At 37.0% G+C, this 16,029-nt stretch overlaps 1 protein-coding gene across 8 annotated transcripts in view; it reads left to right on the top strand.

Annotated features, from left to right (window-relative positions):
• Nucleotides 1-16,029, top strand: part of PPP1R9A (protein phosphatase 1 regulatory subunit 9A) — a 134,478-nt gene that overhangs the window by 94,349 nt on the left and 24,100 nt on the right. For all 8 annotated transcript variants that reach the window (XM_086856993.1, XM_086856975.1, XM_086857014.1 and 5 more), the window contains exons 7-11: nt 6,433-6,588; nt 11,049-11,102; nt 12,950-13,179; nt 14,552-14,648; nt 14,780-14,951. In XM_086856993.1, coding sequence (XP_086713119.1) covers nt 6,433-6,588; nt 11,049-11,102; nt 12,950-13,179; nt 14,552-14,648; nt 14,780-14,951 — 709 coding nt within the window. The remainder of the gene's footprint in view (nt 1-6,432; nt 6,589-11,048; nt 11,103-12,949; nt 13,180-14,551; nt 14,649-14,779; nt 14,952-16,029) is intronic.

The raw sequence follows: 16,029 nt of genomic DNA, 5'->3' as shown, positions 1-16,029 counted from the left end.
TCACTGCAGAAATTTTTCACAGAAGATATTAAATTCACAAACTGTTTTCTGTTGGTAGTACCTTTGTATCATAGAGAGAAAATAAAATTGGTTAAGTTTTTCCCAGATTTTTCCAGAATTAAGAGAATTAAGGGTATCTTTCCTTATTCTAACACTACGCTGAGGATGGTGACCATCTCTGTGACTATGACATGTTTTTTGGCAATGGCCTTTGGAGTGCAGAGGAGTTTTGTGTTATATATGAGGAACTGAGGAAGAAAGGGAAAGGCATGTACCAGGGGAGATCCAGATGGTCTCATCAATTATCTCTTTTGGAAGGAGAAGGAGTTAGGCCTGAGAATAAATGCAGTTCTTAGAAACTACATTGAGATTGTTGAAGGTCTTACCCATTTCCTACTTGATGCCATGTATATATTTGGGGCATGGGTGGTAAACATTTTAAGAATAAATGCAGGGGTTTAGTTACTAAGGTATGCAGTGTAGGATATTCCCTTTCTTAATTAAGAGACTTACCAGAAACAGATTTTATTGAATATCTGCAGTAATACTGAATATTATTATTTTTTTAGCCACCTGACTATGCCATCCAGGTCTACTCAGATAACTTGCACCATTCCCAGACCATTGACACGATGTAAACTGTGATCTAATGCACATTAGCCACAGTTCAAAGACACTTTTGGTCACCACAAGCACTTCTGCTCCATTTATTGTCAAATACAAGTATTACTTCTTTGAGCTTACCTTGGTCTGTGTGGACCAGTCTGGCTGAGTTTGTATTGCTGCCAGACACCACCACCAGCCCTGCATTCTTTGGTCCTGGTCAGCAGAGCACCTTTTGGGCAAGAAAATCTCAGTTTCCACGGGCTGAATGAATATCTGTAAGTATACAAAAACTACTACCACCCTTTTGAGTCCATTCCATCAAAGGAATAGTGACTGACTGCATGGATTTCAGGACTATTTGGATTGCCAGTGTAAGGAGTTTGGTACTGAGGCAGCACAGAATTATACATGAGTTGCTCAGTCTCAGAGCTGTCAAGCCATCCTGTTCATTTTCCTACACCATTTAAAATATGGTAACATGAATCTCCAGGTACGGTGCTGCATGAATAAACAAGAAAATGATCTTGAGACTGCCAGATTCTGAGGCTCAGAGACTTTACCACAAGGCCAGCAATAACATTTTAAGTTTTTCAGAGCAGTCAGTGGTCTTGTTTGAGTCCTGGAGTCATGGCATATGACTTGTGTTTGTTAGAGCTGGTTAAATCACAGGAAGAGAATGTCTGCCAGGCATGTGCAAATTCTGGTGTTTTATCTTGCTGTGTCACCAGCTGGCTGGATTTCCTCTGTGTTGGAACTTCTGCCAGTCTTCACAGCCCAAGGAGTATGTAGGTATTTTAGAAGGAACCAAGTTCTTTCAAAAAGCAGTATTTTGAGACAGATTTGATTTCTGCCAGCTAGTGGGCAGTGGACTTGAGTTAGATACTAAATTTAGAGATGCTAAATTTAGTGTTAAATTTAGAAAGTAGTGTTAGCCTACTACCTTCTCATTCCATTGCCTTGAAGGAATGTTGCCTTACAGCTATTTTTTGGGGAAGATTCACAGTAATACATAGTGTTTCTAAAACACATATTATTTACTGTGTAAGTAAACTGGAAACTCATCATTTACTGTATAAATGCCCTGCATCCCTGCATTTTCAGGATGTGCTGTTACCATGGGCTGCAGGTCATCACAGGGTTGCAGGATGCTTTCAGATGCTCCTTCACTTAAGTTTTTGCATAGAAACAGAAAGCCCTTGTGCAAAACTGATGAACATGAAAAGAAAATGGATGTTCACAGTGGAGTCCATGCAAAGACTAACAGGATAAGTGTGCATCAGCTCACAATTTGTTGTTGAGCTCCCACAAGTCAAGCACTTGAGCCAGTAGTATCAGCTATTTCTTAAGTGTTACATACAGTAGGCAGCACTGGCATTTCCTAGTGAGTCTGTGCTAATCACATTAAGCTGGGAGAGTATGTTGCCTCTAGATAGACTACTGCAGAGTTTGCTCATCAAGTTTGTCTAGCTTCCTAAAATCCCATATCCTTTTAATTTGTAGAATCCTGTCAGAAAATAAAACTCAAAGGCTTTGAAGTAGGCACTGTCTTTGTATTTCCTACTTAGTGTGCTAAGTAGGACCTGAATCTGCATCCTTAACCAAAACCTTTTGAATTCCCTGTGTTAACATACTGTTGTGTGCACATGAGTCAAATTCTGATATTTCTTGGAATTTTGATTTGAACTTCGTTCAAATTAATTATTATCTTCTTCATGTTCTGCAGCAAATGACAAAAGTCACTTAAGGCAGATGACCTGTTTCCCAGAAGGTTGCATGGGGTGATGCAAAATGTGAAATGAGTAATACGTTGCAGGATTCTGTTCACTCTGTGACCAGAGACAAGTACATTAATGCAAGTGATGTTTTAATCTATTTTAATATAACTAATAGTCAAGTGAATATTTTTTTCATTTTAAAATCTCATTAATTAGGACATGCTAAGAGCAAAGCAACATTTAGAACCATTGAAGAAAATCTTGACACACTCAAAAAAACCAAAAAGGCAATGTACTTGAATATCTAACACCCAGAGTATATTTGCTAAACCAAATCTTTCAGAGAGTACATTTTTTCCAACATCATTAATATGATGCACTCCTGGAAAAGCAATGATTAATACTGTACCATTATGTTTTTCTTCACTCTTTTGAAAGAATTAAACCATCAAAAGAAAAAATCAAATTAAGAGATGGGCTTGAATTATTTTTATAGTTCTTCAAATGGTTCCCTGATTATGGGAGTGTTTCAGCAGGAACAAAAGGTGTAGCTTGATGCAGCCTTTGTTATGCTGATTTGGGGAAGATCTGTCTGCATTATCCTGGCTGGTGCTGCAGCTCCTTCTTTCTGGTTGGGAATGTTAGGCACATATCAGAAATTTACTGTTAAGGCAGTTAAACAATGCAAGTAACACATTTTCCCTTTAGAAGTGGAAAATTGCAGCTCATGTTGATAATTTCATGTTATTAGCTGTGATAGCATATAGCAAAATGGAACGGCTAATATCAGGAGCTATTGCTTTGGATGGGACAAGCTTAAGCCCTAGGTGCTACTGAAATGAGAAACAGGGCTTTTACCTGGATGAATTTTGCTCACCAGCACAGATTTTCCTTCAGTGGCATGTAAGTTTTCATTGACTATGGAGTAAAAAATATTATTGCTGTTGCCAGCTGAGGAAACAAAATCGATTGCAGGGAACCTCAGGGAGTTACAATGACAACTCTTACCTCACTCTTACTCTTACCTCTTAACTCTTTATTATTATTACCTGTGAGGTAATAATAATAAATTACTGTTATTTGAAGTAATATGACTTTTTTTTCTGTGCCTTCCTGCTCTTTGTAAAATAATGAATTTCACATTCTAGCTGGCTGGCACAGAGTCTGAACAACTACCTTCTGATAGTTTCATGTGGAACAAAAGTCAGCAGAGAGAATTTTTTTCAAGGAAAGTATGTTTTGTGTTTATGATGCATATTCCCTCAATGTACATATTGGTTCTTTTGAACCTGTAATTTGTTTTTCATGTGACTGTAAGATGAAATCCCTTTATTTTGAAGACAAAAGCAAAAGTCCCATTTATTTCTGTGTTCTGTGATGTGTTCTTGTCATCCTGGTGCCTTGTTTACTTGAGCTGTGCTTTGCTTTGACAGCTACTTTTTTCATTAATTGAAGCAAAAACGACTGTGCTCATTGACACTCATTATGTGCAATTTGAAGCAAGATTTTCCTTTATGTTCATTTTTAGCTGCCTGATGTTCCTCTTCAAACACTCTAGCTCCTGAGGCCAGTAGAATATTGTCTGCTCTTGAATTTTTCCCAAATAATTTGCTTCTTCATGTGTGTTCATTTTTCTTCTTGTATTCAGTACTTCTTAGCTTAAGTCTTTGAAGAAAGCAGTTTTAACTAAATTCATCTGTTTTATTCCTTTGCCAAAATTGGTAAATGTAGTTTATATTAATATATTACTTTGAAATGCACATGTAGCTGAGCCAGATCTGCAGGTTTTTTACATAAGCAGGGCTTGAGTTTACTGGTTAATGATCCTGTTTCTGCCCCCTCTTTGTGTGCTTCATGAGATTTCCTTGCCACCACTAATGGACCTGTCAGGATTTTTTATTTTTTTTTAATGCAGAAATTACAGTTGTGTATTACCTTATTTATTTCAGGGATAATGGCTGCAAAATGGAAAGTACATGGACTGTTAGTATTTTGTCCCCACAAAAATTAATTTCTCTGTAATCTCAGTGTGATTTTAAGAGTTAGTCTTTCTGCTTCTGGTTGCCCTGATGGTGTGTGAAGGTGGCATTACATGTTCCTGGAAAGAGCCAGGAGACTTAGTAGCCAAATTTTCACTTCAGACAGCTACTGCACATAGCCAGGGACAATAAATTAGAAACAGAAGTTACTACAAGTGTAGTCTAACAGAAGATTTATTTTGTATGTGCATGAGATGTAGACATACAGAATGACAAATTCAGGTGTTGTTTTGTTTAGCTATAATGCTTACATGCCTGAAAACTCCAGTGAGACGAACTGTGTTTTGTTTGCTTCTCTTAAATAAGGAAAGAAGAAGCAAAAGCAGCTGTTAGCTTTTTTTATAGAAGGCTGTTGAGATTCTTAGGCATATATGCTTAATAGGTATGAAGTATATAAAATAAATGGTTACTCCTTATTTCATTGGAGTATATGTTATTATTTACAGAGGCAGCAATACCTCACCAAAAAAGTGCCTTGCTTTACAGTGACTGTTTTAAAGCATGGATGTGCATGTTGGTAACTTACCATCTTTTAGTAGTTCTCTCAACATCATAAAATTTTACTAAACTATTTTATGCTTTCTATGTGTTTTGGCTTTGTTTTTTAAAATTTGGTTGTTTAAAAAAAGAAGAATGTAGGTTTTTCATGGTCTTTAAAGATCATTACTAAATTTAACCTAGTCATTCTATAATTCTGTGTAGTGTCTGTGTGTACCTGCACAATTAGAATCAACATCTTGCATGCACTGCTTTTTAGTTGAGAGAAATTCACATAAGCCTAAACAACAGCTGAGAAACTGAATTAAGGTAGGAAGCTGAGGTTTGAACTGTTGTTCAAACATCTGAGTTCTTACCTCTTGTTTTGAAAAGTCCTTTTGTCAAAAAATTGCACTAATAGACCATTTTATCACTATGGGGAATAGACTTCTAATAATAGTTTTATGTTTCTTCGTCTCAGGAACTGAAAGCTCATGAAGAAAAACTTTGAATAGTTTTGTCAAAATTTGAGTGGTGTTACTGTATAAACATGAAAAAGACTGCACTGGTCCCCCCGCCCTTCCTTTTCCATGTATTTATTTAGTCCCAAGCCTTATAAATCCAGATGTGGGCCTGGGGGAAGTGTTGGCTTTATAATGTGTTTGCATTATCTGCCCAGCCAGCAGGCTGTTTGTGATCCGTACGCGCTGTTCTCCAGCTTCCAGACGGAGCCCCGCAGGAGTGAGGTGGTGCCATTCACCTCAGGGACAGGGAGAGATGAGCACAGACATGTGTGCAAAAGACTGGGGAGGCAGCTTGGGGTTCAATACTGCAAGCTTTTTCTTTTCAGTATTATTGTTTTATTTGGTTTGTTCTTGAGATACTGATTGCAGCTTACAATTTTTCAAAATTCTGTTTTGTCAGCAAATTGTTTGCATCTCACGGTTTACCAGCCCAAGAAACACCCACTTTTATTGTTCAAAACTGGTTCAAAGCAGCTCCTTATTCAGGGTGGAAACTGAGTATACTCTGGCTTCAGATTCTGAACTTGTCTCTGACACTCAGTTTCTTTTTCCTACTGTTGTCTTCCTGTGTGGGTGTGACTTTTCTATCATTAATTTGTTTATAAAGAACAAACCAGTGAATTTTCAAATTCAACATGGAATATCACTGGATAATTACTTCATCCAGATGACTTTACTTATGACTAATCAAGATCCTGTTGATAATATTCTACTTTTGTTTCTTTTTGGAAAAGATTCCTTGTTAAATCTGAAATAAATTTGGAGAGTTCTTCCAATACAAAAGAGGGCTCACTTTGAACAGGATGAAACCATCAAAATACTGAGCCAGTAATGCTTGAGAACTGAGTTATTAGTGCTTAAGACACTGTTTTCTCTCTTAATGTACTGAAGTACGAGTGTGGAGTTATATTTTGTCTGGTAGAATTCATCAGTACTGGAGGTATAGCTAAAGACAAAGATAACCTTTTTTGTATGCAGAATGCTGTGATTTCACAGTATCTTAATTACTCTTTGAATAGTCTCTACATAATAAGATGATAACTGGAATTTCTTAAATACTATAAAATTAAGACAGGGGAATATGCTACAGATGAAGAAGATGAAGACATGGGACCTGTCCTTCCAGGAGGTGACATGGCTATTGAAGTGTTCGATCTCCCTGAAAATGATGACATGTTCTCACCCAGTGACGTGGACACCAGCAAACTTGCTCACAAATTCAAAGAAGTAAGTTACATGTCAGAAAATACTCCTGAAATACGTCACTGAACCAGATTTCTAGTTATCTCAGTGCTCAGTGCTTGAGATTTTTTTCTTGAAAACTGGGGTGGTTTTTAGCTTTTTGTATGCTTAGTACTTTGAAATGACTCAAAAGGTTTTGCTCTAAAGAAGTAGAACTGTCCTTTGGAGATATTTTGGTTTGCTTTGGTTTGCTTTGGTTTTGTGAGATGCCAATATAAGGTGATTGGGAAAACCAAAGCAGATGTTAAATTTCAGTGAAGGGAGACATGTGAAATTCATCCTGTACCATTACACAGTAACTCATCAGTGTGTAGCCATGTCATGTGTCTGGCCATGTGTTTAGGAAGATGCTCTATTGGAGAAGCAGTCATACTTCAAGATGTTTTTTTTTCAAAATTTTACCAAAACCATACCAAGTTTATGGTTAGGGAGTACAGCATCCACCTGTACTAACTCTGGTGTTCATTGTGGTCATTGAATTAATATAATTTTACATACCAAGGTACAAAGGGACATTTCTTCTGTATTTTAGGCTGTGATTTTGATATGGCTTCTTTTTAAGCTTTCCTGAATTCTCATGCAAATAAAGATAAGAAACAATGGATGTACTGAATTGTACAGTCATGGGCTGAGTGATGGCAATAAAGAATTTTCTTTTTTTTTATGTTTTTTTTTTTTAACACAGGAGGATGAAAGAGTTGAAAGTAGCCAGAACCTCATAAGAGATTTAAGCAGCAGAACCTGCTGGTTGATCCTATCTGGACCTATCTGGGACCAGATAGGAGTTTTAAAATACCAGGACTCCTCTTTTATCCTTCTCCACTTATCCTCTTGCCTTCACTCAAACCAGATATTTTATCTTGTGTAAATATATTGTTTATATACACACACTACCCTCTAGTGAAAGTCATGTGTGGAAAGTAATCAGTCAATGAGTAACCAATCTTTCCTGCTGATAGCCCTTGCAGCCACTGGGTGCCTACTGTTATTCATTGTTGGTTCCTGAAAGTTTTTTACATTACTTAAAATTTTCTCACTCCATATGTTGAGTTTCAGTCTCTTACACAAATTAGGAGAACATTTTACTTCATTTTCTAGTACTTTGCATCATACATAGAAATACAGTCTCAAGATGGTGAGAATTTGCTACCATTCTCTGTGTGCCAGTGAGTTTTCCAAGGCTGTGCAAAACACAGATGCAGTGATGGGCAAAAAAACTCACCTTTAAATAAATTATCTTTAAATCTGTGCTTGAATGCAGTTTCCATAAACTCAGGCTATTGCCACACTTGAGCTTGTCCAGACTGATTAGAAGTTATTTGCAGCTCTGTCTTCTGTGATGGCCTTAGAATGCTGTTTTAGAGAGCAGAGGAAGGTACTTGGGGATCCTCGAGTTTAAGTGTAGATGAGAGCCTGAGAAGAAAACATGAAATGCTCCTGCCCAAGAGTGGACTCTTTGAGCAGCCCACGCAGTTACTTTTGTTTCACTGATTGTCTTTAAGAGCGCACAGCTGCGTTTTGTTGGCTGATGCTGAGTGAGTACATGTATTTTTCTTGGTATTTGCCCTGAATTCTTTCAACACTAGAGGACTTGTTCATGATCACACTGCATAAGCCCACACAGTGTTTTCTGGAATTGTATTTAAAGAATAACTGTTCTTTCTTGTTCTTACTCCAGAGATTAATGAAAGTATTAGGCAACTGGGTAGGACATAATCTTTAAGCATAATAGTTTGACCTAATTAATTGAATTCAGTCTTTGCAACAAAAAATGTGTTCCCATACTCTGGGAGCACTCTTATTGTAAATGACTTGCTTTTGAAATGAAAGTCAGAAGAGAGATGGGCATTCCTGGGTGAATCACTGTACTTCCGAAAGTCTTGTTTTCCTGGCTGTAAAGCAGGAAAAATAGGACTGATTTTTCTTAACTGCTTTGAGAGAAAGAGATAGAAACTTTATTTTAGCTGTGATGATTGAAGAGAGACAAGATCTGTAGGGAGAAGGGACATTTACGTAGGAATTCATTATTTCATGTTTTAATGAAACATATGAAGAATGGATGATTATTATATGCAAAAAATATATAATGATTATGTAAAAATTGTCATGGTGATTATTAGATCCTATTGCATACTTTCCTTCCCAGTGTACTTTGGATATTTTAACATTTTCTAGACTTTCATCCCGTTCTACCTTTTGCAGTCTTGATGAATTCAATCCATTTTCTCTCTAAAAATAACCTTTTATAAGCAGTTTTATTGTTTTGTAGAAAATTAATCAGCTTTTCAAGACCTGTTTAAATAGGAAATGTGCCAAAAATTACTCAAAATGTCTTCGTTAAAGTGAAGCCTTCACAATTTTGTATTGACTGAAACCGAAAAAAAAAAGAAAACCAAAAACCACAAAATAGTATCTGCCAAGAATTTGTCTGGCATTAAATAGGACATGGAATAAAGATTTCTGATCCCCTGTTAGTAAACTTGCTTGAAACATTTTAGCTATGGAGTCCAGATTTTCTTGCCAGAGTTGACCTTGCCTGTTGTTTAGTCTAACCTATAAATGTGTTAATATTTCTCATCTATTCTACGAGTATAATCAGTTCTTTCTTTTAAAAAAACATACATATCCAGCTACACATTTTTCTCTTAAGCAGAAAAGTGTCTTATTTCTTCTGCCTCAGTGGGATCTGCTGTACCATGTACTGATTCAATGATCTGACTGGGTACTCAGTATTAATTTTTTTAACTTAATAACAGAGGGCACAAAAATAACTGTTAAAAACCATCTGCATCTGAGCAGATTGTAATTTATGCAACAATTTGGAGTTTATTTGTATGTAATAATAAGGGTGAATCAGTGTCTCTTTTGTTCTGTCCAGCATAAATTGAGGAATTCTCCACCTTAAAGGTCTATGTTTATTCAGTAGATTAATTAAGTCTTAATCTGATCTTTCAATCCAAACTCTATCTGAGAGTGTCTATTTCCTATGTCACAAGAAGGGGCATTCAAGAGACTTCATGAAAAGGGAGTTTCTAAATTAGTTTAGAATTTTTCAGAGATACTTGTACTGGTCAGCTCAGTGACAGCTCCTCTTACTTGGAAAATTATTCCTCTCTTCTGGAAGAACTTCTTTGATTAATTTGCACATATTCTTGCTAACAGCTGGTTCTTCAAGAATGTAGCCATTGCTTTACTAGAGGTGTTAGCTTCTGGTTCAGTACAACGACCTCATATACTCTATTAGCTCAGTATAAACTATTCCCAAAAGCTCATGTTTGTCTTGTAGGAGAAATAACCTGCATGTAAAACATGTTTTTCTGTAACTGTTCCTTCTATTCATAAATAATGGGTGATGCCTTATCTCCAGTGCAGTGCTGGCTCAGGCTGTAGTTCACTTTCTGCCCTTGCCCTCAGCACCATACCTAATGTACTCGAGTCACTGATCAGGGTAAGGTTTTGGGGCCTTTCCATGCTGCCTGCTTTAAATAGTACAGCAGGGATTGGGGAGCAGGTCAGTGTTGGGTACATGTGTGTGATCATTGCCATTTGTATCAGGGTTATGCTGTTGAAGCTGTGGTTCAGTTTGTACTTCAGAGCATTCCTGGAGCCTGTGAATAGCAGACCTTTGTGGTAAAACTAAAGGTGCTTCAGGACATTGCCTAATACACTCAGAGTAGTGACTGTTCACAGAACAGACTAATGTAGGTTAGTATGGGAGAAATCCCACAGCAGGTGAGAGGTGGATGCCAGCTCCTCCACACCCACCCTTTCCCTGTACGAATCCCCTGTTGTTGTGGCTGCTTGGTGATGTAACTACAACTTTAGCACACTGGCTGGGCTGTAAATCTGCTTGCAATCGCTTTGTTGCTTGAATGCTGTTGCTGTTATTTACAGTTTCCCTGTGTAACTACTCTCACTTGAGATTAGCTGGCTTGAGCAGAGTAACTCCAGCTATTGGTGAAGGATAGCATCAGTTTACCTTTCTTCTTGCATGAAATAAATGTGTGGAATCTTCCCTCAAGGTCTTCCTGACTTCTTGAGTTGTTAAATCACTTATTTCCATATTCGCTTATTTGTAATGTGCCTGCTTTAATCAGTGCAGTGGGACTTACAGCACGGGGACGTATTTCACATTCACATCAGAGGAGAGCAAAGCCCAGCAGGATAACATCTATTTTTTTTAAACATAAGACATTTAGTTTTGCTAGACAGATTGGATGTTCTGATTTGAAATTATGAGTGGTTAGACGGCATCCTATCTTTAATTAGGTTGCACAGACTGAGTCATTTTGCAAGCTAGACATTTTAATTTACAATCTACTGCACTGCAGCACTCTTCGGGGCCTTCTGCTACGTAATAAGGTATTCAACTTGCAGCACAGGCTTTAAAAATACCGGAGTACTCTCTGTGACTTCACTTGTTTATTTTATATTTTCAATTCTAGTTGCAAATCAAACATGCAGTTACAGAAGCTGAAATTCAGAAGCTGAAGACAAAGGTAAGAATCAATATATGGTTAATACATGATGCTTTTTTCTTCATGCAAAATCAGATCTGAAGACGTATCTTTATGTGGGTGGAGAAGTCAACATCCTTATTAAAGGCTGATTTAGAAGCACAGTGGCTCAGCTAAATCTTGTCTTGGTATATATTCTTTATTCCAAGTTTCGAGTAAAAATCTTAAGTGCTGCTATTGAAAGAAGGTGACAACTTTTGTAGCTTCAATTAAACATATGTTTTAAGGGGTATCATAATGACTGAATGGCAGATTGCTAGTTTTAAAATTCTGATGCATTTTTTCAGGTTTTAAAATTATATTTGGATTGAATATTAAGTTGAAGTTAGGTTTTTTATTTACCAGTGAAGTTAAAGTATCCCTACACTACTTTCCGTTATTGACATTTATAAAAAACCTGATTTGTTTAAAAGTATTTAATAGAAGTTGTTTTTACATACAGAAAGAAAGGTGTTGTTTCATATTGTTGCAGTTCTCCTTAGAAGATAGTCTAGAAAGGAAAAAATATGATCAGTTTAAAAGAAAACATCTCACAATCGGTTGCTAGTTAATAAATTAAATTTGCTATAGCAATAAAAAAGAACTGGGTTTTTTTTGTACTAGAGTAACCTTTCTGGAAACTAACTGATTATTCAGTTGTTCAGCAATACCATGTTTTATAATGACATCCTTCTCTTTGAGTCTGAGAACATTATAAAGGAAATAAAAATAATAACAAGAGAAAATTATACTTCTGAAAAAGATTTTAGATTATTATTTCTTTCCAGCAGCATTTGCACTCACTGTGTATTTTGCATAGTGTTTATCAAATCTGCATAAATGACTGTTAAAAAGAAAATTTCAGAGTGCAACTGTTTCCTGTAAGGACAATTTCTGTTGTCCTGTTTCAGTCCAGAAAGTCAAAAATCTTTTCTTCTTCTGCTTTCCAGTTCCCATGTAGCAATTAGAGCCACACAGTCGATCCCTTGGGATTGTGCCAAGGCCTATTGGCTTGATGGCATCCATGTGTGGGTGTAAACATTCATCTGTGCAAAGCCATTTGCAAAATGAGGGTTAATGTGCCTTTTAGTGTTGGACCTTTTTACTTCATCTTTTTGACAGAGCTGAAGAAAAGGTGACTGATTTAGGTATACTACTAATAAAACTGCAAACAAGTTAATTTTTTTGGTGTGTATCATCGATGATGCTAGCAGAACTGCCTAGAGCAAATTAAAAACTCTTGATAAATAAACAAGGATGTTAAGGCATTTCTGTTCACTTAATTCTAGGAGCTAAATTGCACAAGATGCTGTATAACTGTACAGTTCCCTTATCCAGCACCAAGCACTGAAACCTGCAGGTAGCTTCAGTTAGGAAATGAGAACTCTAACACAAAAAAAAAAAAAAATCAATCTCGAAATCAAATTCCCTCTTCCTAAAATGAGAAATGTCATCATTTTCTGAAAGTGTAGGAATGCTTTATAGCACCTGAGTCGCGTGTACAAAGCAAAATGCATCCCATGTGCTGGCTGATTAACCCTGCAGTTTGCCTGAGTACTCCACTATTGATGTTTTTAAATGTCAGCTGGTCAGATCGGTTAGTATAACCCAGAGAGGCATAGAGGCTGCACTGGAACACTGAGCAAAAACTCTGCTTGGTTTTACAAGGAAAAATAATACATCTATGAGCCTGTTTTCTTTGTCCTGGAACACTCTTCCCACTGTTAGCATACTACTATTGTACTTGCTGATTTCCTGATTCTCTTTATTTGTGTTGTTTGAATTAGTCCTAAACTATTAGGCTGCACTTTGCAGTTTTTTATGGACTGCATCTCCACTCCTTTGTTCAGCTGCAGGCTGCTGAGAATGAGAAGGTGAGGTGGGAATTGGAGAAGACCCAACTCCAGCAGAACATTGAGGAGAATAAGGAAAGGATGATGAAATTAGAGAGTTATTGGATTGAGGCACAAACCCTGTGTCACACAGTGAATGAGCACCTCAAGGAGACGCAAAGCCAGTATCAGGCTCTGGAGAAGAAATATAACAAGGCAAAGAAATTAATCAAGGATTTTCAGCAAAAGTAAGCAGCTACACCAGGCTCAACAAATGACTTAGTGGCCAAATAGAAAACATGTATATAATATATTTTGAAATATGAAACCCACTGTTAAACACCTGTAAGGTAAACACTATTTTCCACTTCTTTTATTGATGAAAAGCATGGACTCTTTATTATGGAAAAATGCTAGTATTCAAGCTGTAGTCATACTGTACCTAAATAAAGACTTAGTCTGTAATATTCCAGGTTGGTATGTTTCAGAATTAGGAGATAGCTCGGTGGAATTGCAAACAACTAAGAGTAATCACAGTAAAGCATTTGATTAGAAAAGTTTGCAGCAATTTATATGGGTATTGTATCAGCTCGATTCATTCCTGCTGTGTACGAATGTAACATCAAAAAGAATATTGTTTTGTTACATTTAAATTCTATTTTTCTTCTTCTTGTAGATGCCAAGAATGTTTGAGCTGAGTTGGGCTAACTGATGATTTCCTGGCCCCCTCTGTTTCATGTGGTCCCCTCTCCCTGGTGGCTAGCAAGATTAATAACATCTTACATTTCTATAATAGCTTCCATTCCCCAAATTACTTTTTGTTTTGGCAGCGGATTTTTTCATTTTATATTGAAATATTCTTATTTAAAGAGGAAAACCTCAAAGACATACACCAGTGTCAAGTGATAATTGCGATTGCAGAAATTAATATCCTGTCCCATTAAAAAGGGGATTAGAGTGTCAAAATATCACTACCTATCTTGGAATTTCATGACTGTTCCAGAGCTATTTTGCATCTTGTATGCTTTCTATCACAAATTTATTTGGTATTCAAAATAAAAAGAGATAGGGAAAGTCACTAGAATGAGTTTGGATAGCTTTCTATTGACATTCTGCTTTATATTAGATTTAGTCAGTTGTTTTTGAATACCTTAGACTCCTTAACTGACCTAACAGATTCCCTTTAGAAAATCCAATTTCTACCTGAAAACTTACAGGTTGTCCTTTCTGTGAAGGAACACAGTAATATTCTAGTAAAACAGAGATTTTGCTCTATATCCTACAACAGAGAACGACATAAACTAAGTTACATTGCTTTTGTTGTAAACACAGATTAGGAAAAGAAACCAATTTAACTGTTAGGACTATTAGTAAGAACTGATTATTTTTTTTCCCAGATAAGCTTTTCTTGCCATTTTTATATCATTGCCTGGCATATTCACTTAGACTAATCGCTTAGGGTTTTGTCCTGATAGCATTTTCATAGTTCTTACTAAGTAAGTGATAAATTATTTGCTAAGGACAGATCTTTCTGATGAGTAGCAAAACATTTTATTTTTCGTTTCACTCAGATTGTTTTGATCACAGCAAATCATCTTTTTTCTTTTTTTTCCCCCTAAGAGAACTTGACTTTATCAAACGCCAAGAAGCTGAACGAAAGAAAATAGAAGATCTGGAGAAAGCCCACCTTGTAGAGGTTCAAGGCTTACAAGCTCGTGTGAGTAGCATTTACTCTTATATTTGAAGAATTAGACAATTCTGCCTGATATTCTGGAAAAATAACATCTCTAATGGGGATGGTGTATTGAGGTGAATATTACTGGTAATTCTGCATTGTATTTCTTTCAGATACAAGACTTGGAAGCAGAAGTTTTCAGGCTTATGAAGCAAAATGGAAGCCAGGTTAACAATAACAACAACATATTTGAAAGGCAGACATCTTTTGGAGAAGTTTCTAGAGGAGATCCAGTGGAAAATCTAGATACTAAGCAAGTGACCTGCCTGGATGGCTTAAGTCAAGGTTTGTTTGAGCCAAACCATAACTCCTGTGAATCATAGAATCATGGAATAGTTTGGGTTGGAGGTGCCTTAAAGATCATTTAGTTCCAATCTCCCTGCCACGGGCAAGGGACACCTTTCACTAGACCAGGGTGCTCAAAGCTGCCTCCAGCCCTCCATGGATGGGGCCATGCCCAGCTTCTCTGTCCCAGTGTCTCACCACAGAAAAGGATTCCTTCCACCTAGATACCCTAAATGTCCCTTCTTTCAGTTTGAGCCATTACTCCTTGTCCTGTCACTGCAGTTCCTGACAAAGAGTCCCTCTCTGGCTTCCCTGCAGGGCCCCTTCAGATGCAGGAAGGTTGCTGTGAGGTCTCTGCACAACCTTCTCTTTTCCTGAACAGCCCCAACTTTCTCAGCCTGTCTTCATGAGGGAGGTGCTCCAGTCTCCTTTCCAGCTTCATAGTCTTCCTCTGGACTTGATCCAGCAGTTCCATGTCCTTCTTAGGCTGGAGTCCCAAAACTGGATGCAGCGCTCCAGGTGGAGTCCCACAAGAGCAGGGGGACAGAATCACCTCCTTTGACCTGCTGACCACCCTGCTTTCTATGAATCCCAGGATTCCTAGAAACTATAATATTATTTATTTCTGTGTTGAAAAAAAACCCCCATACATTATGAAATAAATTAATTTCTAGAAAGCACAGAGGTGTTTATTAAAATTGATATTATAGCAGTCATTTCATGTGTGGACCCCAACAGTATCACTTTACAAACAAATCAATATGAATTACATTTTTAACAAGTTATATGTATAAAAAAGAGCTAGTCCTGCTGAAATGTTTCTAGGTGATATGCAGACCTTGTGCAATTGGTTTCCACAAATCCTCACAGACCTGTTTTTTTCTGTCAAGTTCTAATTGTAGTGAAATCTCTGAAATTGAGAAAAACACCCAGGATGACAAGTCTGTATTTCTGCCACAGGGACTCAGTGTTATAAAACATTTAATACTTAGCAATGCTGTTAACACAAATCCTTTCAGTAGCTTGTTTCAGGAAAGTATGTTTTCTTCACTTGACTCAGAAAAATGATGCTTACATG

The sequence above is a fragment of the Cyanistes caeruleus genome, chromosome 1 (assembly GCF_971803275.1).
Source record: "Cyanistes caeruleus chromosome 1, bCyaCae1.hap1.1, whole genome shotgun sequence".
In the NCBI taxonomy this organism is placed as follows: domain Eukaryota; kingdom Metazoa; phylum Chordata; class Aves; order Passeriformes; family Paridae; genus Cyanistes; species Cyanistes caeruleus.
Note: the sequence above shows the minus strand (reverse complement) of the source record. Positions and strands in the feature narration are given on the sequence as shown.